Source organism: Lucilia sericata, unplaced genomic scaffold, assembly GCF_015586225.1.
Source record: "Lucilia sericata isolate MDLA Ls3-8-SP2 unplaced genomic scaffold, ASM1558622v1 Contig000015F_arrow, whole genome shotgun sequence".
Taxonomy (NCBI): domain Eukaryota; kingdom Metazoa; phylum Arthropoda; class Insecta; order Diptera; family Calliphoridae; genus Lucilia; species Lucilia sericata.
The window spans coordinates 176044-200108 of NW_023994054.1; the positions used below are offsets into that span (position 1 = coordinate 176044).

The following is a 24065-nucleotide window of genomic DNA, read 5'->3' on the forward strand; positions in this document are numbered from 1 at the left end:
AAGACGCAGTCAAAATAACGTAAATGTTTAAACGTTTTCTTAAAGTACTTAAACATGATTATACTACCAAAATAAAAACAACATAAAGAAGTATGTAGTTCCAAATTTCTGCTCAGCTCTGAAGTGTGGTAAACTAAAAACAACAATGTCTGTCAGATATCGCAGCAAGACCGGTAGACATAGTAGTAGCAATAACAGTAGAAGAAGCTCAAGTAACACATACAGACAGCATCTATGGAAGTTATTAATTTTCTTTAATAACATACGGACATATAATAAGACTAAATGTACACATGTATGTAGAAATTTATTTGTATGTACATTAGACCGACTCACATTGTATGGAACACAAAATAGTGTTTTGTTACCTCTCTCTCTTACCTTTTGAAGTACATACATATGTATATGTAAAAATATTATGGGCACCAATGCTAATGCTATTGTTTACGGTGTAGTTGTATTGGGACTAGGTAAAATATTGGATCAATTTTTAACAATTTCCAATAGGCTTTGTCCTTGGGAAAAAAAATAAGGCTTAAATGGACACACAGACGGATGAACATATGTTTATAGCTAAATTGACTCAGAAAGTGATGCTGAGCCGATTGGAATACTTTAAGATGGTTATATGTAGGACTATTATTTTTGGATATTACAAACATCAGCATAATACCTTCCCAATATTATCGGTCCTGCTTTGGTCCAGACGTCAGTAGACTCAAAATATTTTGGAAATCATCAACAACATTTTTTTAAAGATGAATAAAGTAAACATGAAAAGGTCCTAGCTCACGAACGAACATAAAGTCCAAAATATTTGAGAAACATCATTTGACATAACAAGGTATATTTTGAGAAGAGTAACTTAAGCACCATTTTTTGGTGAGTCAGTCTAATATACATATGAAATTTTAATAATTTTCATATTAAAATGATTTAAATGACGTTATATGAATGTCTGTCTACATGTAGTAATGTACCATTAATAACATGTGTATAGGTATCATTTAGCAGTCATTGCATATTGGACAGTAGTGTGAAGAAAAATAGAAACACAATGGATATTTTTTAAACCCTGCATTAACTAAGATGTGGTTATATTGATTTTGTCAAAACATAATTAGAGAATCTCGAAAGATTCTGTCAATGAAATTTGTTAAGTATTAACCAGTTCGAGTGCTATATTCGGCTGAGCCGAATCTTGAATACCCTCTACCAGCTAATTTTATATTAATACTTTTCTAATTGATCAAATATTTGTAGAAATAAGTTTTCTCATGTCTTAAATAGAAAAATTACAAGATTTAAACAGCTTAAATCTATTAGAATTCCAAGATTTATTGAACATTACAAGCGCCATTTTCTTTTATTTTTTTATAGCGCTTAGTATTATTTTGTAATTTGCATGTATGCATGTGAGTGAAAGATTTAAGGATTTTCAAAATACATATATATAATTTTGTTCTACACAAACTGATAATGCAACTAGTTAAATACGGTGAAAGCGCCTAGTATGGGAGATATGACCAAATATAGACCGATCGTAAAAAATTCTTTAAGCTAAATTTCTGTACATAAAAGCTATATTTCAGTCAAATTTTGTATCTATATCGTAATTTAGTAATCAGTAATGTGTGTTTAAGTGATTTTCTGAAGGGAACCTTGTATGGGACCGACCGCACCCATGTTATGAACCGATCGTGAAAAAATTTTGAAATAGAATTTTTGGATACAAAACTAATATTTGTGCCAAATTTTGTATCAATAGCTTTATTTGGTAATGAGTAATGTGCGTTTAAGAGATTTTCGTAAAAGGACCTTGTATGGGAGCTATGACCAATTATGTATATAAAAACAAAATTTCAAAATTCTGTATCTATATCATTATTTGGTAATGAATATTAGTATGACCAAATATGGACCGATCGTAAAACAATTTTATAGTGTAATTTATGTATATAAGAGCATTATTTTTGCTAAATGTATGGATATCCAGATTTGGTAATGAGTTATGTGCGCTTAAGTGATTTTCGGGAGGGAACCTTGTATGGGAGCTATGACCAAGGATGGACCGATCGTGAAAAAATTTTGAAATAACATTTATGTGTACAAAAATAGTATTTATTTTTAGTATTTGATAATGAGTTATGTGCCTTTAAGTGTTTTTCTAAAAGGGACCTGTATGGGAGCTATGACCAGTTATGGACCGATCCAGAAAATGTTTTCTCTTTATAAATTCTATTGATATAACATTTTAATTTGTAAAATTTTATGAAGATATCGACATTGTGACGGAAGTTATTAACAAAAAACCCTTTTTCCGGGAATATGTACTTTTGGGGGAGGTATGTGAAATTGTTGACCGATTCTGTCAATTTTCAGCAGGGATCAAGCTCTTATATAGAAACGAATTACATCAGAATGTGTAAAAAATGGTTATTTTTTTCGAGGTTGTTTTAAATTTTGATTCATAACTTTTCCCGGTGTGAATCGATTTTGCCCATTTTCAATACCAAACAACTTAGTAAAATGAGGAACATTTTGGGTGAATTTGGTTAAACTCTATTGCTTCGTTTTATCGTGGGCGTATTTTACACAGACAGACGGACATAGCTAAATCAACTCAGACTTTGATAAGGGCCCAGAATATATATACTTTGTTGGGTCTCAGATGAATATTTCTTGGTGTTACACAAAGTTATATATACCCTCTATCACCACTGATGGCGGTGGAGGCTCAGAAATATTTTTATAAGAATTAAATTTGACAAATTTTCTAAGGATTCATCGATATAATACTTCTTACAAAACTGTTAGTATATGATTACACAGATGGAAAAAAGACGTTTTAAAATTATACACGCTTGGTACCAAATTGGCACCAAAGTGTTCATAATATTTCAATAACATTTCGTTGTCGAAGTATGTACCGATAGTTGTCAAATTAACATAAAAAATACACGATGTTATCAAATCAACAAAAAAAAATAATAAATAACACAAGACGTTGTCAAATCATAAACGCAGATTCGATCTACGACTGCGACGAACGAAAATTAAATTTATTTTATAATATTTATTTATTTATTTATTCATTTGGAGTGTATCTTTTCTGAGTGAAAACAATGTGTTATCAAAATGACAACCCTATGTTGTCAAACACAACGTTGCGTTGTTATACACATCCGTTGTCTAAATGTTAACAAATGTCGTAAGCTCACTTTTGATAACGAATTGTATCAATTTCGGTACTTTACTATCGGTTTTTTTTTTCTCTGTGTATGATATCATAAGATCTCTTTAATCTAGATGTGGTTTCAAAATAATCTAGAACGTAGAACTTTTACGATATATCCATTTTAAATAACCTTGACTCGCTCCGCGATGAAGGTTCTGTTATTTGACTATTTGAAGATTTCTATCATGACTTTAAATTACGGAATAATCGGGATTTCCTCATTAAAATCGTGAAAATTTGTTTTCTGAGATAATCCACATTGTAATTCCGGAAAAAATCTTAAAATTTCTGTGGCATATTGTTTTGATACTAAAGTAAAACTAAAGAGTTTTTATGGAACTAATTCTTTGACACCAGTAACACATTGTTTCTACAATTCTTGGAACCGAGAAAGATTGGAAAGATATTCATGTTCAAACATTTGCCAAACAGTAACAGGCGTTATCTGACTTAAACATACCAATCAGCTTATGTTATTTACATATCTAGGGAGGGTCAATTATACACCGTAATGAGCGTAAAACTACATACATATTTCCTTCATCAACAAAAAAAAAATGTGTAAAATATCTGTTATCTATTTATTATCGTTCCAACTCTTTTGTGTTTTCAACAGACGGACAGAAGGATGGACATGGCTAGATCGTCTTTTTATATAATAAAGACCCATTTTTGGTCCATTTTTGATGGTGGGTATAAAAAAAAACAATTTTCAAAAATAAATTGAAAAAAATCATATTTTTACACAAACGATCATCCATCCCAGACTATACCTTCATAATTTCTTTTATTATTCCTCTTAGCTGCTACTTTTTTGGCCACAAATGTTACTGAGGTAATTTTAATTTTTTGCTCTCTGTTGATTTTTGTTTAAGGTGAGTAAACTTTATTTTTTATACATTAACTTAAAGGTGAAAATTATAATGTATATGGAACTTATGTGCTCTACACACATACTCTGGTCAGGAATAGTAAAGGTTAATAAAGTGTATATTTGAAACAAACAAGACTTTAAGAAAATAATTAAATAAGAAATACTTATTCATACGATTAAATGAAGTAATTTACTAAATATGTATAACATAATTTAATATTTAAACTGTGTAGGGCATTATTTATGTCGTTCTTACCACATTAACCACAGCTATTAACATGTATTTAAACATTTATGAAATCAATTTTATTAATGCATATTATATATACGTGTGTGTATGCGTGTTGTTATTGTTTGTTTTATATTATTATTTGTAGATAATCAATTCAATAGTATTTCAGTTGTTTTACTCATAAGTATGTAAGTATGTATATTCACCACACAAAAACCGTTTAAAGATGAACAAAAATAACAAACCTACAAATTAGTTATGGATGCTGTGTTCAATAAAAGCAAAAAAAAGCGAAAGTTATTTTGTTAAGGCAGGGTCATTATGCCCTTAAAATCTATGAACTGACTGTTTTTGATGTATTTTTATTTTGTAATATGAAATTTCCCTTTTAACAAAGTAATTTGCTTAATGTTATTAACTACTAGTATTGTAATGTTATTTTTAGAATAACAAATACCTAAAGAGAAATTATTCATTAATATTTTGAAAAGTCTAGATAATGATAATTAATTTATCGATTTTGATGGTTTCTGTAATTTGTATCGATATTATGTTTCAAAATATTGAAAGTACATACATTAAATGTTGTTGTTTTCAATATAAATATGTATTACTTATTGTTGTTAGCAAAATTTGTTCCAAACAGTTCAGATAGCTGTTTCGGAAAATATATTCAAATATTTAAAAAAATAGTTTGGACTTTTTTGGAAAATTATTATTTTATTCCAAAATTTTTTATTTTATATTCAAAAGAAAGCTAAGATCTTTTTCTTTAAGAGCTATTTGGTAGCTTAATGGTATGCGAGTGGTATATCTACAAAAATAAATATTTTCTAAGACAAGTTTTTTTTTAATTTTTTAGCATATGGAATCTTTTAATTTTTCCCAATTCAAAATCTGTTATTTTTGAATCCAGAAAAAAGTTGAGCACTTCTAGAAAATATAAACAATTTTCTAATCGGATGGGTAACAAAGAAATTACACCCTTTAAATGTCCATGTCAAATGTGCCCTTTGTCCCACTCGCATCCCACTAAGCGATCAAAAAGCTCTTAATGGAATACAACTAAGCTTTCTTTTAAAATATAGCTATCTAAATGAAAACTTTTTTCTCCGAACAATAGGTATGGGTATAGATTTGGTAAAAATGGGAGTACTTGGAAAACAATATTGACACTCTGCTCCATTCTGAGAATACTATATTTGCCAAAGGAATCATCCCTTTCGGAAGCTTGTTTTCCAAAATACGGATTAAAATATGGCGATATCATATGTGACGAAAAACGGAAATGTTTTTAAAGTACATGTAAATATTTACGAAAATCTGGGAATTCTGTAGGTTTATCTTTTTTGTTTTAATTTCTTACACTATGGGACATATTTTTCATTCGTAATCCACAATTTTTAAATAAGAAAAAAAAAATTAATATAATTTTATAATGAACATTTTTGAATATCGTACGCAACACATTGTATGTGTACAGATTTTTCTCCTGAATTTTTTTTAGGTTATAAAATATATATTTTGGAAATATATGCACACACACTCACCTCAACAAATAAAAAGGAGTAGGAAAGTGCAGTCGGACATGGCAGTAGTTATATGGCGACTAGGATTTTTATTCATATAAAACTTATTTGTGCCAAATTTTATTATAATACTAGTGCTTATAAGTGAGTTACGGACGTTTAAGGATTTTTCTGAAATTAAACTTTGAATGGAACTAGGGTCAAATGAGGTCCAATCGTTATGAAAATCGCCATAATGGTTTAGGCTTATATACATTATAGATCTGCAGATTTTGGAAGGAATAGTATTTTAATTAACAGAATTATGAGCTAAAAAGTGATGTTTGCGGGTCCGTTTGTATGGGGGCGGAGGTGTAAAAATAGACCGATTTCAAAAATTTTCAACAGTCTTCGTCTTTGGTGCTATAAAAGATCATATGTATACCAATTTTTGAAAAGTTATAGGGGTTTTTATTTTTTCAGGCGTGGTTTACCTTTTCATGGAATTGCCCATATATAAGAAGAAACATATCTTTGGCAAAAATGTCAAGCTTAAACTACTATCCAATAGGACAAACACTGGTAAAAATTTCATGCCGATTGGAAGACATCGGTTCAAAATACATATAGTAAATATGAATGTAACACAAAAGTAGGCGTGGCATCTGATCAAAATCGTATATAATTCTTTCCGGTGCGCAGGTTAACAATTTTTTTAAACACAGGTCAAAGTTTACTTTTCGAAAGGATTGAACTTACTTATAAAATCTGGAACTGCAATATGTCGACATTAAATGAAATTCCAGAGGTCAGATACAGATTCAGAGCAGTTCAATTTTTTAAAAGTGGTCTCTGAGTTTCAACTTTTATTCCAATTTAGCGTTGTTTTCTACATGTTCACATTTTAGCTGAGTCCAGAACCTTAATGTTTATGAATGCTTGATTAAAATGCGACATCTGTAAATAAACATCAGTAACTAAGATGTTAACTATTCTATTCACAAACCTGAATGCAGATTATAGCAGTTTTATATTTAAGCATTATTTAATTGCCACACTTCTTTAACCAAATTTATCATTACCCAGCAGTTTAAGAAAGAGTCAATGCCTCCGAAAAAGACAATGATTTCTACTAATGTCTAACCAACTGGTTGGCTCTAATTCGTCTTTTGTCACGGATGTACTCTTTGTAAACGACGGTGAAGATAATCTTCACTTTAGTGTCCCCTTTGTAAGCGATAGAGGGGACACTTAAAAAAACAAACATAAGCTTTTTGTCTGTCCCTTTGTAATCTATGGTGTGACGATTGACTTTCTCGTAGGAGAAGCACATGTCAAAATAGCTAGTCAACTGGACAGTCGGTGGCTATTGGTAACCCTAAGAGGCAGGTTAAATAGATAGTTCGGGACTGTCCGACCGAACTGTTGGGTAATAATAGTAATAGGCATTCGGAAGAACTCCTTTAGTGGGGCCTTTAAGATATTTACCGAATTGTACAGAATTTTAAATAGTGATATGTTTCTAAGAACAATCTAGAAACTTACGACCGATGTTTGAAATTTAAATTCGATATAAATACTAATATTTTTAAGTAAATTATGGAAGACAGACCGATGGATGAAATCTAGTACATTTTCGGGTTAATAATAGGTATTCAAAATTGAATGTTTCCAATTTAATGTTTTCATTTAATTTAAATTTAATGGTGCAATAACAATTTTGTATATAAACTAAAACTAATGTAAATCAACTGTTTATTTAAAAAATATATAGACTTATTTCGAAAATGTTTAAAATTATCGCTTCTATTTTCTTGGCTACAATTCTGCTAAAGTGTAATGCTGAAAAAGTAAGAAATTATAAAGATTTTCTATGAAAATGTTAAATTAATTAACTATATATCTCGTCACTTCAGTTATTTGGCAATGATTTCGAGAATGCTGCAGTAATATTACATACAGCTTTGAATAAGATAAATGAAAACGGGGAGGAACTTTACACGTAAGTTTTCCTTTTTTTAATTTTTAATACCCAACAATACAATACAATACAATTTGATATAAATTTAATGAATACGGAATTTTATTAAGTGTTTTTATATAATTTAAAAAATCTTTTCTTTTTTTTACTTTTTGTCAGATCACGCGGTATTGATTCAATTTACAAATTCATACCCAATGAAATTTATACTTATGAAGTCTCGGTGTTGGATTTTAGAAATAATCAAAAGATTTGCCAGATAACGATATCATTTAGTTATAGTGAAGCAAATGCTTTGATGACTATAAGGTGTGAAGGGGAAAATGAAATCACTAGAAGAATCGTTAATGAGACGCCTGTTGTCCCAGATGCATAAGAAATGTATAATATAAACAGGAAAGACTAACCCCCTTATTCACATACAAAATTTTTATTTTATTAAAGGTTTATAAAACAAAATTTTCATACAAAATCTAATTTATAAACCGTTTATAAAATAAAAATTTTGTTTGTGAATAAGGGGGTTAAAATATATATGCCTATGGGCAAACACGAAAATTCCGCTATTAATCGTTTATCTAAATATCTATTAAATTTAATTATTTATGTTATAATTAATAATGTTCGTAACATTTTGAATTAAAAAAAATATTTTACTTCGTTATTAATCAATTATTGCAAAAACGATTTCCGTAAATGTAGTATGTAGCACGATACATTTACAGAAAGTTTTCTTTAAATATTGAGTAATTCTGTAAATTTTGCTGCTCCTGAAAGAACCAACTGGCACTTTCAACAAAATTTGATTGTTTGCAGATTGTTTACAAGTGTCTTTTTTGAAGACTTCTTATTCCGATACAAAAGTCGGCCAATCACACAGAAGTTGATGTAAAGTATATCTAATGCAATTAACCTCGACTTTGATCGCGAAGAAGATTTCTTACGAAAATTTTCAGAAAGTATGTTCATAAGTATGTTATAAACGAAAAATATAAAATATAAGTCGGGGACTCAAAGAAACTTTCGGGGATACTGGAACGAAAAATTTATTAATTCACTAGAATACACGAGGGGTGTATTTCACGGTTCTACCGATATTTCTATGGAATGTGTTCATCAAGAACACACCCATTTGTGGTAGATAGGCCCATGAAAAGCACAATACATTATAAGAAAATTTCCAACTTTAACTCCCTCTAACTCCGGCAGTACTTGACTGACAGAGCTGGAAAATTCTGACTACTATCCAATAGAACTAACCTTGGTACAAATTTCATCCCAATCGATTTTTTGAGATGAGTCACTTGACAGGAAATTGCCCCATATATTAACAGCTTATCTATATATATAAAAGAGTAGCGTTACTGACTTACTGATTCATCATCGCACAGCCCAAACGGCTGAACCTAGAATCATGAAATTTTGACAGTAGATGTGTTTTTGGTTATGTAGATCCACTAAGGAGGGATTTTTGGAAATTTGTACATTTACGGGTAAAAAGGGGGAAAAACGGGTAAAACAGGTTTTCTTAATTATCTTACACAATATTAGTGATACAAGAAAAAATTTAAATGCACCTGTATCTACTCTTAAAATGCGCTTTTTTAAATTCGCTCTTTTAAGGGGTAAAAATGTGTAAAAAGGTGATTTTGGTACCTTTTTGGCCCTTTATAACTTTTGAACTAATTAACATAATAACATTTTTACAAATATTTTGGATACATCTCCCAAAATTGTGAGACACCTGTTTCGTACTTTTTTAAAATTCAGTTCTTTTTGGGTGTAAAAGGGAGAAAACTGTATTTATGATACTTTTTTTTTTAGCACATTAAGAAAACTTTTTTGGTTTATTGAATTATTCCTATTAAATTACGGACTAACTTTGTAATATTTATTGTAATAAAACTTTTGCTATTTCACTGAGGAAAAAAGTACCAAAAAGGGAAAAAACGGGAAATTTTATTTTATTCAAACTCATTGAGCCAATTTTTATAAAATTTTAAAAAGTAGTTTATTTACTCACACAAAATAAGCTGTTGGTATATTATTTTGGAATTCGAGTACTAAGGCCTATATAGAACCAAATACGAGTAAATTGTTTGGTACTTTTTGAAAGCACTATTTTTTTGGAATAAATGAATGCAGATTTGAATCGTTTGAGTTGTATCTGTGATATATAGATTTAAATACGGAACATTTTGTAAACTTAATTCTCGAAAAAATATATGTATTTCTCAGCGAAAAGGGGAAAAATTTTACGCTTTTTATTAGTACTTTCCACTTAGGTAAAATTTCTTCCACTTTTGGTACTTTTTCTTTCTTCAAATGATATCTTTGTATGTTCTTTAATATGAATTCAAAACACATGATTATTAAACATACACGGTCCTCATTGAATAAGATTCTTTAAGAGAGAACTTTTTAGTACTTTTTATCTCATAAATGGTACATTTTTAATTTTCTAAAATATTCAACCTAGGAACATTAATTTTAACACACATGGTCTTGACTGAATAATATTCTTTAAGTGGGAACACTTTTGTACTTTTCTATTCTTCAAATGGTACCTTTTAGATTCTTTATAATGGTTAACCGGAACACAGGGTCCTTATTAAATTAGAATTTATTGAGAGAGATTTTTGTACTTTTTCGTTTTTCCGATGGTACTTTTTGATATCAATATCTATCTATGTTATTGAAAATAAAATTTAAAATTTTTTTTTAAAAATAAAAAAAAAAATGTTCTTAAAATTAAAAAAAGAATTTGGAAAGAATAAAAAAATTGCTATCTGAACTCCTTTGGACAATTTTTGCTAGGACCAATAGGTGAAAAGTTACACTTATTTGAATAAATCCCTGCATGACCAAAATGTCCAACTTTGACCCCCTCTGACTGCGGCAGTTCTTGACCGATAGAGCTGAAAATTTGTATTACTATCCCATAGTACTAACCTTGGTGCAAATTTCATCCAAATCGGAAGACATAGATTTTTAACACGAAATTTTGACACGCCCCCATATGTTTATATTGAATTCGCTCCACTTTGACTGAATTCGACACCACCATATAATCAATTTGCATTATATAATTAATTCGCTTTGGCATTGCATTTTTTATAAAATGTTATAGTCACGGTTTATACGATCAAATAGGAATCCGAAATAAAATGCAAAAAATCTTAACAACTAACGATAATTCCGCCCCTGGTAAGTATATTATATATTTTTTTTTTTTTTTGGTAAAAATTTCGATAAAATGTATTTATAAATAATAATTTTATTTCAATTTAAAAAAATTTTATCTTCGCATAAATAAAATTTTTTGCCATATTTTTCAAAAAAGTCTTGGATGAATTTTAATTTAAAAAAAATGTACATAATTTCCATTCCATTGATATATAATACGTCTACTTTGTTTTTTTCACATGTAAAATTAATCGAGGAACATTTAACAACTCATGGTAAAATTGACTTACTTCGCTATCTACATATATGAGCAGTGTTGGGTGTGCAAACAATATGTGACGTATACGTTATAATAATTTTTTAATTCTTTCATAACTTACAACATTAAATGAAACATACATAAAGAATTCTAAGAGCCAAAGTTGGGACCAGTAACGCATACTGGACACAGATAGTTTTTTATTTTACATTACGAATTAATTATCATTGTGAAATTGTTTGTAAATGCTTCATAACCAAATCGTGTATAAAATACCAAATGATTTTATTATTCTTTTCAGTATCAATAAAAACTGTTACATTTTGATTTGAAGCAGAAATGCATAAATTAATAATTTGTATTTTCCTTGCCACAATGGTATGGCAAATCAAAGCTCAAAAGGTGAGTTTTACTAATTTTTATTAATATTGAAATATTTAATTCGACTAACAAATAATTGTCTAGTTATCTGGTGAAGATTTTGCAAAAGCTGTAGAGATACTTAAAAATGGCCTAAGTCAATTGAGTGAAAAAGATGGTCCTCATTTAACGTATGTTTTTTCTTTTTAATTTTTGTGTAAAAGTCATTTGCTTCTAAGATAAAAACTATAATCATTCTTTTCTTTAAAGTCTAAGTGCTGTAGAAGTTGCCTTTAAATTTATACCCCACATCATTTATAATTTTGATACGGAACTTTTACTGCCAACTGGTAATTTCGATTTATGTACGGTGGAAGTTTCATTAAGTCAACTTAATGAAAAACAAACTTTAGTTGTAATCAATTGTGGCGGCATGGAAAAGGTTAGAAAAGTTTTACCTGGAACCATTGAAGTTTAAATAAAATTAACTTGAAATATGAGAAATAAATATTTTAATCAATTAGATTATAATAAAATTGTATACTTACAAATATTTGTATTAATTGTAAAAGATTGAAACTCACCTGGAAAGAAATTAAAAAAAGAGTGAAATTATTAAAAAAAATATTAATTTTAGAATTTGTTTTTAAAATATTATTTACATAAGGCTTCTTTCTGTTCAGGATTTTTCGTAAATTTTCCAAAGCTTAAGTATTAAGGGTTTTACGACTTATACATGGGTATTACAAACATAATGACAAAATCGCCTTATAACTCTTTATATAATGTTGAGAGTAGCCTAAAGTCCTTGAGAAGATTGAAGTTATACTTAAACAAAAAGAAGTTATTCGGAAAATTAACTCAAAATGAAAGTGGACCGTACCTAATCATACCCTTCACTTTCGTGAGAAGGGTATATATAAGTTTGTCATTCCATTTGTAATTTCTGTAATAAAATTTTCCGACCCTATATATATTCCGAGTCCTTATAGATAGCGAAGTCGATTATGCTATGTCCGTCTGTCTGTTTGTTGAAATCAATTTTCTGAAGACCCCAGATATCTTCGGGATCCAAATCTTCAACCATGCTTCGGGTAGTTTCCTATTTAAAATCAGCGAAATCGGTTCATAAATAACGGATATAAGAGCAAAAATCCGAGACAACCTCCGAAAATTTCACCAAAAATTTAGCTTTTTCGTACATGCAGAGATAGAATATAATAAACAAACTTCAACGACACACATAATCATACGGTAAATTTTCGTTCTACAATTTCTATAATATTGAACCTAGAAATATGAAATTAAGTATGTAGAGCCCGGAGAACCAATAAAAATAGAGTTTTTGGTACATTTTCGTTCTACAAAAGGTACTTTTTGAATTTTCTATAATATTGAACTTAGAAACATGAAATTAAGTATGTAGAGTCCGGATTAAGTGAGAACACATACATATAAGAGACTTTTTGGTACTTTTTCGTTCTGCAAAAGGTACATTTTGAATTTTCAATAATATGGAACCTTGAAACATGAAATTAAGCATTAAATAGCCTTGATTAAGTGAGGACTTATAAAAAGGGACTTTTTAGTACATTTTCGTTCTTCAAAGGTACTTTTTGAATTTTCTAATATATTGAAGCTAGAAACATTAAATTGAGCATGTAGAGCCCGTAGTAAGGGAGAACATGTTAAAGGGGACTTTTTGGTACTTTTAAGTTAATACAAATCTGGAGGAAACGATTTTTTCTACTTTTTTGTTCTATGTCTGGTACAGTCTATAAAAGGGGATTTTTTGGTACCTTACCCTTTTACAATTGGTATTTTTTGATTTTTTGTAATATTCAAATTCAAAACAAAATATTTATCAAATAAAATATTATATCAAAGCTTGTTCTTGGACTCATATAAATTGACACACAGTGTTAGATTTTTTAATTTAGACACGCCCACTTTTTATAGCCCAGTTATGTAAAATAGGGAAAAATATTCAAATATTTTAAAATATGTATTTGTTTCAATTTTATTAATTTTAAATAAAGTTTATTGCAAACAAGAAAATTAGAAAAATCTAATTGTAATTTATATTTTAAAGGAATCAATAAAAAACGTATGACCGATTTTCTTTAGCGACCGATCTTCAAGAAATTTTTTACATAGATTTAGCTTATAATAAAACTCGTTTGTGTCGATTTTTATTACTGTACTAGCATTTTCAGTCCGATATCTAGCACACTTTGCTGTATATTTTATGGGTACATAAAACTAATTAATGCTGAATTTTATCAGTATTTCTATATAACTAATATATTTATGACCGTTGGAAAGTATTTCCGGTGGGTTACTTCTATGTGAGTGGACCGATTGTTCATTTTCAATACAAAACAAACCTTATTAATAAATAATATTTGTGACAAATTTCAGCATTCCAGATCACATTGTGTGGTCTCTGTGGTCATAAAACGCCATCAGAATTAAAAAAATTCAGGAGAGGCAGTTTCGGGCAAGAGTTAACAGAAAATAACAGAAAAAAGTTTTCGTCCATGCATTTTTGTGTTTGATTTTAAAATTTGTATTAAAAGCTTCTCTAATATATCTATCAATAACTAAAATTGTCTCCATTCAAGGACATACAAAATCCCTGCTGTGTGACACAAAGGAATTATATTTTCATTTGTAAAAAAATTTTTTAAAAAATTCCATAGAAAATGTTTTATACATGTACAAAGTTTCAATTAATTTCAAGCGAAATTAATTATTTTTCCCTTTATATTTAGCGCATCATTCATGTTACCGTCAGAAGCATTTAATGATAGATTCTAGTTAAAGATAGTTTTTTTTGTAAACCCGAATGTAATTTTTTCCTTTTAATTGTAGGGTTTTGGCCAGCTAAATTTAAAAAATGAACACGACGAAGATGGGAAAATACTCAGCAAACATGCCCACTAGGATTCTAACCAAAATAAAGACCCATCACTACATTGTAGCTACCCAGCAAAAAGAGAACTTCCAAAGAAGCGAAAAAGAAGTAGAATTTACTCCATGGAAGTACTGAAAACGACCGGAAGAAGTGATGATTTTAGCACAGGCTTGTCATAGGAGGGATGTCCTTTTTATTTGATTCCAAATTCATAATACAATTAGCCATTGAAGTCATTCTCAAGAAGTAACTTTAATGCTCTTTTTTTGGAAGTTATTCGGAAGTGAAATTGTAGTATTATATAATACAACTAATAATTATATAATACAACTAATTTCTGAAGTCATTCTCAAGAAGTAATTTTAATGCTCTTTTTTTTTGGAAGTTATTCGGAAGTGAAATTGTAGTATTATATAATACAACTAATTTGACTTAAATAATATTAACATTAATTAGGGTAATAGACCATTTAACACAAAAGCCCAAATACAAAATGTTTTATCTCTCTTGGGAAGTCTTTAAACATCACTTCCTCATAAGGTAAAAAATTCAATTAGTGCTACTTTTGAAGTGGCGATAAATGTTATTCTTTTGGCATTACATCGTTTTATTTTTGCTTTTTTCGCGTAAATGTCGTGGACCAAACAATGACACTAGTTTATATCAATTTTTTTAACGAACTTTTTTATCCTCTATGTGGAATGGCCAATTTAAAATTTTAAACAATTTTATAAAAGTTATCACCCTAATGCCCACTCACAAACATTATCTGTTTCTTGTTGCATTTATTAGGCTTTTTTACCTGGGCTGATAAATTTGAACAAAAATAAAAACAAGTAAGAAAGTATAGTCGGGCGTGACCGACCATATGATACCCTACACCAGCTATGAATATTAAATGATATTTATTTTTCATAATAAAGCATTTATGTTCAATATTACCCTGTTCCGATACATTTAAGCAATTTATGGATGAAAAACAAATTTTCTGAAAGAGGCTTTATATGGGGGGCTAGGGGCAAATGTGGACCAAACCCGATAAAGTTTCGTGAATGTATTTATATAATATTTACTTAATATTTATTTGTGCTGAATTTCATCGCGATATTTGTGTTTATACGTTAAATTTGGGCATTGGAGTAATTTTCTGAAGGGTACTTTTTATGGGAGCTATGGTCAAATGAGGCCCGATCTTTATGAAATTTGGCGAGGTCATCAAGACTTGTATGAAACTTAGTTGTGCCGCTTTTTATCAATATACAGGTATATTTAACATAATTATAAGCTGAGAAGCCCTTTTCGGGGGGTTCTGTTGTATGGGAGCTAGGCTTGTCCTTGGGCCAAGAAGAGCGTGTGTGCCAAATTTCATCCAATTTTCTTGAAAATTGCGATCTGTACCTTGCGCACAAGGCTTACATGGACAGCCACCCAGACGGACGGACATAGCTTAATCGACTCAGAAAACGATTCTAAGCCGATTGGTATACTTTAAGGTGGGTATAGCACGAATATTTTTGTATGTTACAAACATCAGAACAAATCCAATATACCCTCCCCACTAAAGTGGTGTAGGGTATAAATATGCATGTATGTATATATCTGAGTCTTCTCGCAATAGGAAATGTACAATGTATGTTTTTTCATGTTTACAGCACATGACACTTAAACATCTTCATTTGAAAATGTAAAATTTTTTCAGTATAAAATATTTTTATTCATCCACAAGTTATGCAACACTTTTTTTACATAGCAAATTGTCTACTAAAAATGTTGTACAAAATTTTTGCAGGTCTTATATCGGTATATTTTTTGAATCTTATTACTTGAAATTTTTTTGTAAGATCCAGAATAAACTTATCTAAACAATGGGATAAACATGGTGCAAATTAAAACAATTTACAAACATATTAAAATTTTGACATCAATTCTAGTTTTAGAAACTAAACAAATATTTAATAAATTCTTTATCAATTAACAGAACACAATAAAATTTATAGGAGCATTATGTTCTAAAACTAAGACATATTTTTTATACCATAATTAGAAAAGCCAGATATATTTCCAAAAAAAAAAAAAAAATCATTCTGCTCCACTGTGCCATGTAATAACAAGAGTTCCTATATTGTGAATAATATTTTCATGGGTTGTTTGGGAATTTTTCTTATATCTCCGTTATTTAAGGACGAATTTTGCTGATTATTAAAGCATTTTTAATAGAACCTTTTTAGGTGGAGACCCTTAAAATATAAGTCTTCTTCAGAAAATTGATTTCAACAGACATCCAAGCAGAGAAGTCGAAAGATTATATTGTGAAAATTACTAACAGAATGACACAACTGCTTGGTGTATTTCACTCATCTTGAAGTTTTCGCAATTTCAATTATATTTTATTCTTGTGGTTATTATTTTAAACTGCGTTAAAAAACACCCTGTTTTCATACATAAATTTTAAAAATTTATAAGTTTATAGCTTCAAATTCAGGATTTTTCATTTCAAATTTAATGTTTTTCCAAGGAAACTAAATTCTATTTATATCAAACAAATTATTATTGTTTTTACAATAAAAAAATATTAAAAATGTTCTTATTATACATAACATAAACTGCAAATAATTTGTGCAAAATAAGTAAATAAATTTATATAAATATTATAGAAGTTTTTTCAAACATTTGATAGGTTTATTATATACATTTATTAATGTAAATTTAATAATACTCTTTTGCTTACTATTTAAACCCTTATAAATGACATTAGTCGATACAATTTAAAACACATACGATTATACCATACCCATTATGTGTGTAGAGAAGTAATTATTGTGTAATAATTATAAATTAAATAAAACTACTTAATGAGTTTATATTCTTTAGATATTGAGATAATTGTTGTATTTGTTATAATTACTAAATAAACATTTCCACTGCCATTGATGAAGTGAAGTGGAAAAGAATTTTTAGGAAATTAAATAATATTGTAACAATTTTGAAAAGTTAAGGTCATATTGCATTTAAATTGTCCAGGGACAATACAAAAGTTGTACATTTTGTTTTAAATTTATATAACAAAAAGATAAAACATGAAAAAACGGCGATCAATTGCTGCGATATTGAGAATCTAACGTATGATTAATTTTTATATAACTTGTATAATTTAATATCACTCATACTCATAAATTTCTTTATAAACTAAATTCTAAACAAAAATAAATTTGTTTATCTTTAGCATATAGCATTTTTGCTTCATCATTTTGTTATTTGTTTTTTATTCCTATAAAATTGTTATAGTTTAAAGTATATGTACATATGTCCATTAACAAAATTTTTATACTCTACGCCACTTTAGTGGGAAGGGTATATTGGGTTTGTGCTGATGTTTGTAACGCACAATAATATTGGTCCTACATCGGCTTAGAATCATTTTCTGGGTCGATTTAGCTATGTCCGTCCGTCCCTTTAAACCTTGTAATCAAACTACAGAATTTTGAAGATAATTCAATAAAATTTGGCACATGATCTACTTTTGACCCAGGTACGAAGCCTATTGATAATAGTTAAGATCGGTCCATTATTTCACTTAGCCCCCATACAACTGAACCCCTGAATAGTGCTTGTAAACCTTGTAATCAAACTATAGGTCGCAATTTTGAAGATAATTGAATGAAATTTGGCACATGATCTTCTATGGTACCGGAGACAAAGCCTATTGACAATGGTTAACATCCTTCCATTTTCTCATCTAGCCCCCATACAACTGAACCCCCGAATAGGGCTTGTAAACCTTGTTATCAAACTACAGGTCACAATTTTGACCTGTAGTTTGATAATGGTTAACATCGGTCCATTTTCTCATCTAGCCCCCATACATCTGAACCCCCGAATAGGGCTTGTAAACCTTGTTATCAAACTACAGGTCACAATTTTGAAGATAATTCAATGAAATTTGGCAGATGATCTTCTAAAGCTGCAAAACCAAGTTCTATACTAGCCTTGATGACTGTCATGAATTTTATAATTATAGGGTCTCATTTGACCATAGCCCCTATTTAAAGCCCCCTTCAAAATTAAATGTCCACAATTTTATTCAACAATAAATGGCTTAAGTATAATTCAAGGCAAGGTATAATTTAACTTAAATGCTTTCTTATGAAAACTAAATCACATTTTATTTTTGTAACAGATGTAGGGTATTATATGGTAGGCCTCGCCCGACTATAATTTCTTACTTGTTTTATTTTCGTTTTAACTAACTAATAGTGTCACACAAATTGAAAAGAATCAATATAAAATTAATTTAAGCCGTTGAAATATTTATCTCGTAAACATTTTTCATAACATAAAGACGTATGTATGTAAAAAAGAAACTACCCTTTAAACCGAAGAACAATATGTATGTAATAATACAAATTATGATATCTTATAAATCATGTATGCATATACATATGTATATTAGGGTGGCCCAAAATGGAAGTTGCTGATGTTCCCACCGAAAATGAAAATTTAGTTCATTTTAAGATACTATTTCTCAAAATTTTTGTCCTGACGTCAATATTTGGTGAGCTGGATCAAAATCATATGAAAGGTCTTTGGGAGACGATTTCAATGACATAACACAAATTTGTATACAACTCCAAAATTATTACAAATGTCGCATTATATGGAAAATGTTTCAAGTTTTTCAAATTTTTACATAGAATTACTTAATGTAATTAATTGAAATTATTTCATTATAAACCTCATATATTTTCACCGAAATGGTTTTTTCTGTTTTTCGAAATTCGATATGATTTGTATTTTATTTAAATATTTTTAACTATATTTTCTCCCCGGTAATGTGCCATCTACATTTATTTAACGTACTTAATATATACAATTAGAAAATTTCGACTACTTTTGCTGTTACGAAAAAATTTCTGATATGGAATTTAAAGCGTCTTTCAAGGATCTTTCTAATGATACCAATATTTCATATCTTTCCTTTGGAAAAAATATGAAAAAAATCATAAAAACCTGAAAAAAGGACCTTTTTATCCTTTGATCCAGCTCAACAAATATTGACGCCAGGACAAAAATTTTGAGAAATGGTATCTTAGAATCAATTAAACTTTAATTTTAGTTGGGAACACTAACACCTTATTTTTTCTCCATACAAACGGGGCCACCCTAATTTATATATTTATGTATGTATTTAATCTTTACTTTTTCTATTTCTTGTTTGTTGTTGTTGACAATACCATGTTGTGTTCTAATATTTGAAATTAAGATAATCTTACAATCATCACCATTCACAAAAAATAATTTTTTAACACATTTTAAGGTTCATTTCCCAATCTCACTCGATGCACTCACTATATACTACATATACATATGACTTAAATCACACAAACACTCTCATTATTTGTAAAGTTTGTACTGAGAATTGACTAAGACTCATTTGTTTAGTTTGAGTCAAACATAGTATTTGAAAAAAAGAAATAAAAATGTTTTAATTTATTATTTAAGGCACTCGTGCTCACTCTACTTTCAACACAAATTAAATTTCTTTCTAACTATTCCATTTAAAGTTAATTACTTTTCAATTTGAATATTTTTTATACCCATCATCATTCCGTTTTGTCATTCCGTTTGTAACACATCGAAATATTAGTCATAGACCCACAAAAGTATATATGTTCAGGGTCCTTATTAAATTCTAAGACGATCTAGCCATGTCCGTCCGTCTGTCTGTCTGTTGAAATCACGATAGGGACCGGGAGGAGCTAGACAGTTGAAATTTTGCATAAATATTCTCCATTGCTAAGGTTTGCTTGGTATTGATAATGGGCAATATCGGTCCACGTTTTCGGATAGCCCCCATACAAGTGGACCTCCAAAAAACAGCTATAACTGGCATAACTGTTTTATAATTACGAGTATAGCGATGAAATTCGACATAAATAGGTTCCATATGAGCCAAAATCTTTCTACCTAATTTTATGACGATTGGTCCATAACTGACTCTACCCCCCATATAAGGTCCCCTTTAGAAAATGACTAACACTCATTACTGGCCTAAAAATTTGAGTATAGCCATGAAATTCGGTATAAGTAAGTTTCTTATAAGCCAAAACCTCTCTACATATATTTTTTTAGCATCGGTCCATAAATGAACCTAACCCCCATATAAGGCTTCTTTCTAAATATGACTATAACGGTCATTACTGGCTTAAAAATATGAATATAGTGACGAAATTCGACACACATAAGTTTTATATGAGCCAAAATCTATCTACCAAATTTAGTGACCCATAATTGACCCACCGCACATACAAGGTCCCCTTCAGAAAATGACTTTATCGCTCATTACTGGCTAAAAAATACAAATATAGCAATAAAATTTGACACAATTAAGTTCCTCGCGAGCCGAAATCTCTCTACCAACGTATACGCGGATCGGTCAGCAATTGACCGTACCCCCCATATGAGGAAGTCCCCTCCAGAAAATGGCTTTAACGCTCATTACTGGCTTAAAGATACGAGTAAAGTAATAAAATGCTACACACGTAAGTTTCTTATGAGCCAAAACCTCTCTAGCAATGTTTTTTTTGGATCGGTCCATAAATGACCCTACCCCCCATATAAGGTCCCCTTCTGAAAATTACTATAACGCTCATTACTGATAGTGCAGTACCTCTCATATAAGGTCCTCTTTAAAAAATTTGATGTGGAAATTACTATTACAGCGATGAAAATCGACAAAAAAAAGTTTGTACTTAGGAACATAATTTAATGAGGACTGATCTATAGCTGATCCTAGCCCCTATAAAAGGTTCCCTTCAGGAAAGAGTTTTTGTGATTCAAATACGAGTTATCCTTATTTAAAAAATAGGAGTATAGCGATGAAATTTGACATAAACAAGTTATATACAAAACAAAATCTATGTACAAAATTGTATGAGTATCGGTTCATAATTGACGCATAAAAGGTCCTCTTCAGAAAATTATTCATACTCTCACGGTTTATAAATTTAACAAAAATATAATTAATATTTTGTTAGTTCAAAAGAGTTCGGTCCATAATTGACTTAAGCCATATTCCAAATATCATCCTGATATTTATTGGGGAGCATTCCTTTTACGGCATACGGTTTGATATTCGGCACAACCGAATATAGCGCTCTTACTTGTTTCTTTTAAAATTCTATTTATTTAATTTCAAAAACTTTTTCTAGAATTCAATTATACATTCTAAAGAATTTTTTTGCTTATTTACCCTTCAGTCACTGTTGCATAATTTGATTTTAATGGCATATTTAATGCATTTTTCGCTTATATTTTGTTATTTTATGAATTATTTTTTTAATTTGTTTTTAGGGAACAAATTTTCGGAGGTTGTCTCAAATTTTTGCTAATATCTCTGTTATTTATGAACAAATTTTGCTGATTTTAAATTGTAATCTTCTCGAAAACAAGTCTGATATAATTATTGGGTCCCGAAGATATCTATCTATAAGGATATCTATAAGGACTTAGAATATACATATTGAAATGTTGGAAATTTTTATTATAGAAATTACAAACGGAATGACGAACGGAATAAATCTTACCCTTCTCATTAAGGCTCAGTTATACAGACAAATAGCTAAATAATAAAATTATAAGGAAAATAAATATATTCCTTCTTAATTCATAGTAATTAAAAAAAGAGTAGAAAAATACATCTCGCACCATAATAATTAAAAAAGGAGAAAAATATACATTTCGCAGAAAAATATTATTCATGAGTAATTTCCAATAAAACTTATAATCATTAAGACTTTGGAAAAACGGGAGAAATATTTTAATTATTTGACTTTTGTTCTTTACATACAGTTTTTTGTTTACCCTTTTTTGAGTTTTATGTTCATAAATAAAATTAAAAAAAAAACAGGTAGAAAGTAAATTTACGTTTTCCACTTAAAAAATACATTACATATTTTTGTTTTGTTAAACAGAACTCAGAAATATCCAGCAAGAGGCCGAAACTGGTGGATCACAGCAAGCATACGCTGAACGTTCCAATAAGAAGACAAAGAACTGGAACGGAAAAGGAGCTAAAGAAAATAGAATTATCGCTGATAAATGTTACAACTGTGTTCGCAAAGGTCATTATGCAAGAGAATGTCGAGATAAGAAATCAATGGATTAAAGGACATGTGGGTTAATTGCGTCAGCTAAGGGTTTTGAGCAGAATGTGTGGTATGTAGAAAGTGGAGCAACATCCCACATGTGCAATGACAGTAAGTTGTTCAAAAATCTTGAGAGATGCGAAGAAAAGATTTTTCTTGCCGCCGATAAGTACATAACTGCTACTGGCAAAGGTAAAGTTATACTCAAAGCTGAATGCGAAATTCAATTTAAAAACGTCTTATTTGCTCCTGAATTATATGGTAACTTTATTTCCATAAGCAAGGCTGTTGAAAATGGGCATACAGCTACATTCAATTCTAATGGTGTGAAAATAAAGAACAGTGATGGTTATGTTGCTATAAGAGGTAATAAAAAGGACAATTTATATGTTTGTGCCAAGAATCTAAACAGCGCATATTTTCCAGTTAGTACTAACGACATGTTATGGCACTGCCGATATGGGCACTTAAATTTTAAAGATTTAGAAGAAATGTCCAAAAAAGATCTTGCAAGTGGCATGAAGATTTCAAAACAAGCAAAAACGCATAGTTGCAAGACATGTATGGTAAGCAAGATCCATGTTATGCCATTTCATAAAGCAACTGAACGCCGTCCTGTATGTGTGTTGGAGCTAATCCATTCGGATATGTGTAGTCCGATAGACGTAGCATCAATTAGTGGTTCGAAATACTTTGTCACTTTTATTAATGACAAAACAAGGGTGGTATTTGCATACTTCATGAAGTCAACGAATGAAGTATTTGATAACTTAAAAATTTTTAAACAGCAAGTTGAACGTCAAACTGGAGAAAAGATAAAAATCTCAAGGAGCGACAATGGCCGTGAGTTTATTAATATAGCTTTTGATTTATATCTTCAGGAACATGGCATTATGCTTCAGCTGACAGTTGCTTACACACCACAACAAAACGGTGTTGCCGAGCATGCAAACCGCACATTAGTGGAGATGTCCCGATCTATGTTGGTACATTCGCAATTGAACAAAAATCTGTGCGGTTGCGACAGCTGTGTATTTACGAAATCGTTCGCCAACTAAAGTCCTAAATTATTCCTAACAATTGCCTGGTCCAATTGAGGAACAGCCGATCAAATTTAATACTACTGAGGAAGGTGAATTTGATACTGCTGACGAAGATGATGAAGAAGAATCTTAAGAAATTTTAATGAACAAGAATGTCAGAATGGGGGAAGTTCAGTCGTAGGAGGAAAATATTGATTACAACACAATATCGATTCAGAAATTCAATCTCAACAGCAACATTCTAATGCCGATGTCAAGAGGTACCAAAAAGAGGAGCAGGCCGACCCAAAATTATTCGAGATGGAAAGCCAGGAAGAACAAAG

The 24065-nt window shown here is 29.8% G+C and overlaps 2 protein-coding genes across 2 annotated transcripts; both read left to right on the plus strand.

Annotated features, from left to right (window-relative positions):
- The first annotated feature begins 7593 nt into the window (after window positions 1-7593).
- LOC119605734 lies at window positions 7594-8501 on the plus strand. Its single transcript, XM_037959016.1, has 3 exons — window positions 7594-7702; window positions 7769-7854; window positions 7993-8501. Exons 1-3 carry the CDS (start codon window positions 7640-7642, stop codon window positions 8207-8209), a joined length of 366 nt encoding a protein of 121 aa, XP_037814944.1. The 5' UTR covers window positions 7594-7639; the 3' UTR covers window positions 8210-8501.
- A 3074-nt stretch (window positions 8502-11575) lies between these two features.
- On the plus strand, window positions 11576-12209 carry LOC119605754. Its single transcript, XM_037959040.1, has 3 exons — window positions 11576-11680; window positions 11744-11829; window positions 11909-12209. The coding sequence occupies exons 1-3, from the start codon at window positions 11618-11620 to the stop codon at window positions 12114-12116; spliced, it is 357 nt and encodes a 118-aa protein (XP_037814968.1). The 5' UTR covers window positions 11576-11617; the 3' UTR covers window positions 12117-12209.
- The last annotated feature ends 11856 nt before the right edge of the window (window positions 12210-24065 follow it).

Excerpts from the sequence above, each read along its gene's own strand:
- LOC119605734 (XM_037959016.1), top strand. The coding sequence starts at position 7,640 with ATGTTTAAAATTATCGCTTCTATTTTCTTGGCTACAATTCTGCTAAAG. Across the intron at positions 7,703-7,768 it reads TAAAGTGTAATGCTGAAAAA|TTATTTGGCAATGATTTCGA; the intron begins GTAAGAAATTAT and ends TCGTCACTTCAG. Across the intron at positions 7,855-7,992 it reads AACGGGGAGGAACTTTACAC|ATCACGCGGTATTGATTCAA; the intron begins GTAAGTTTTCCT and ends ACTTTTTGTCAG.
- LOC119605754 (XM_037959040.1), top strand. The coding sequence starts at position 11,618 with ATGCATAAATTAATAATTTGTATTTTCCTTGCCACAATGGTATGGCAA. Across the intron at positions 11,681-11,743 it reads GGCAAATCAAAGCTCAAAAG|TTATCTGGTGAAGATTTTGC; the intron begins GTGAGTTTTACT and ends ATAATTGTCTAG. Across the intron at positions 11,830-11,908 it reads AAAGATGGTCCTCATTTAAC|TCTAAGTGCTGTAGAAGTTG; the intron begins GTATGTTTTTTC and ends TTTTCTTTAAAG.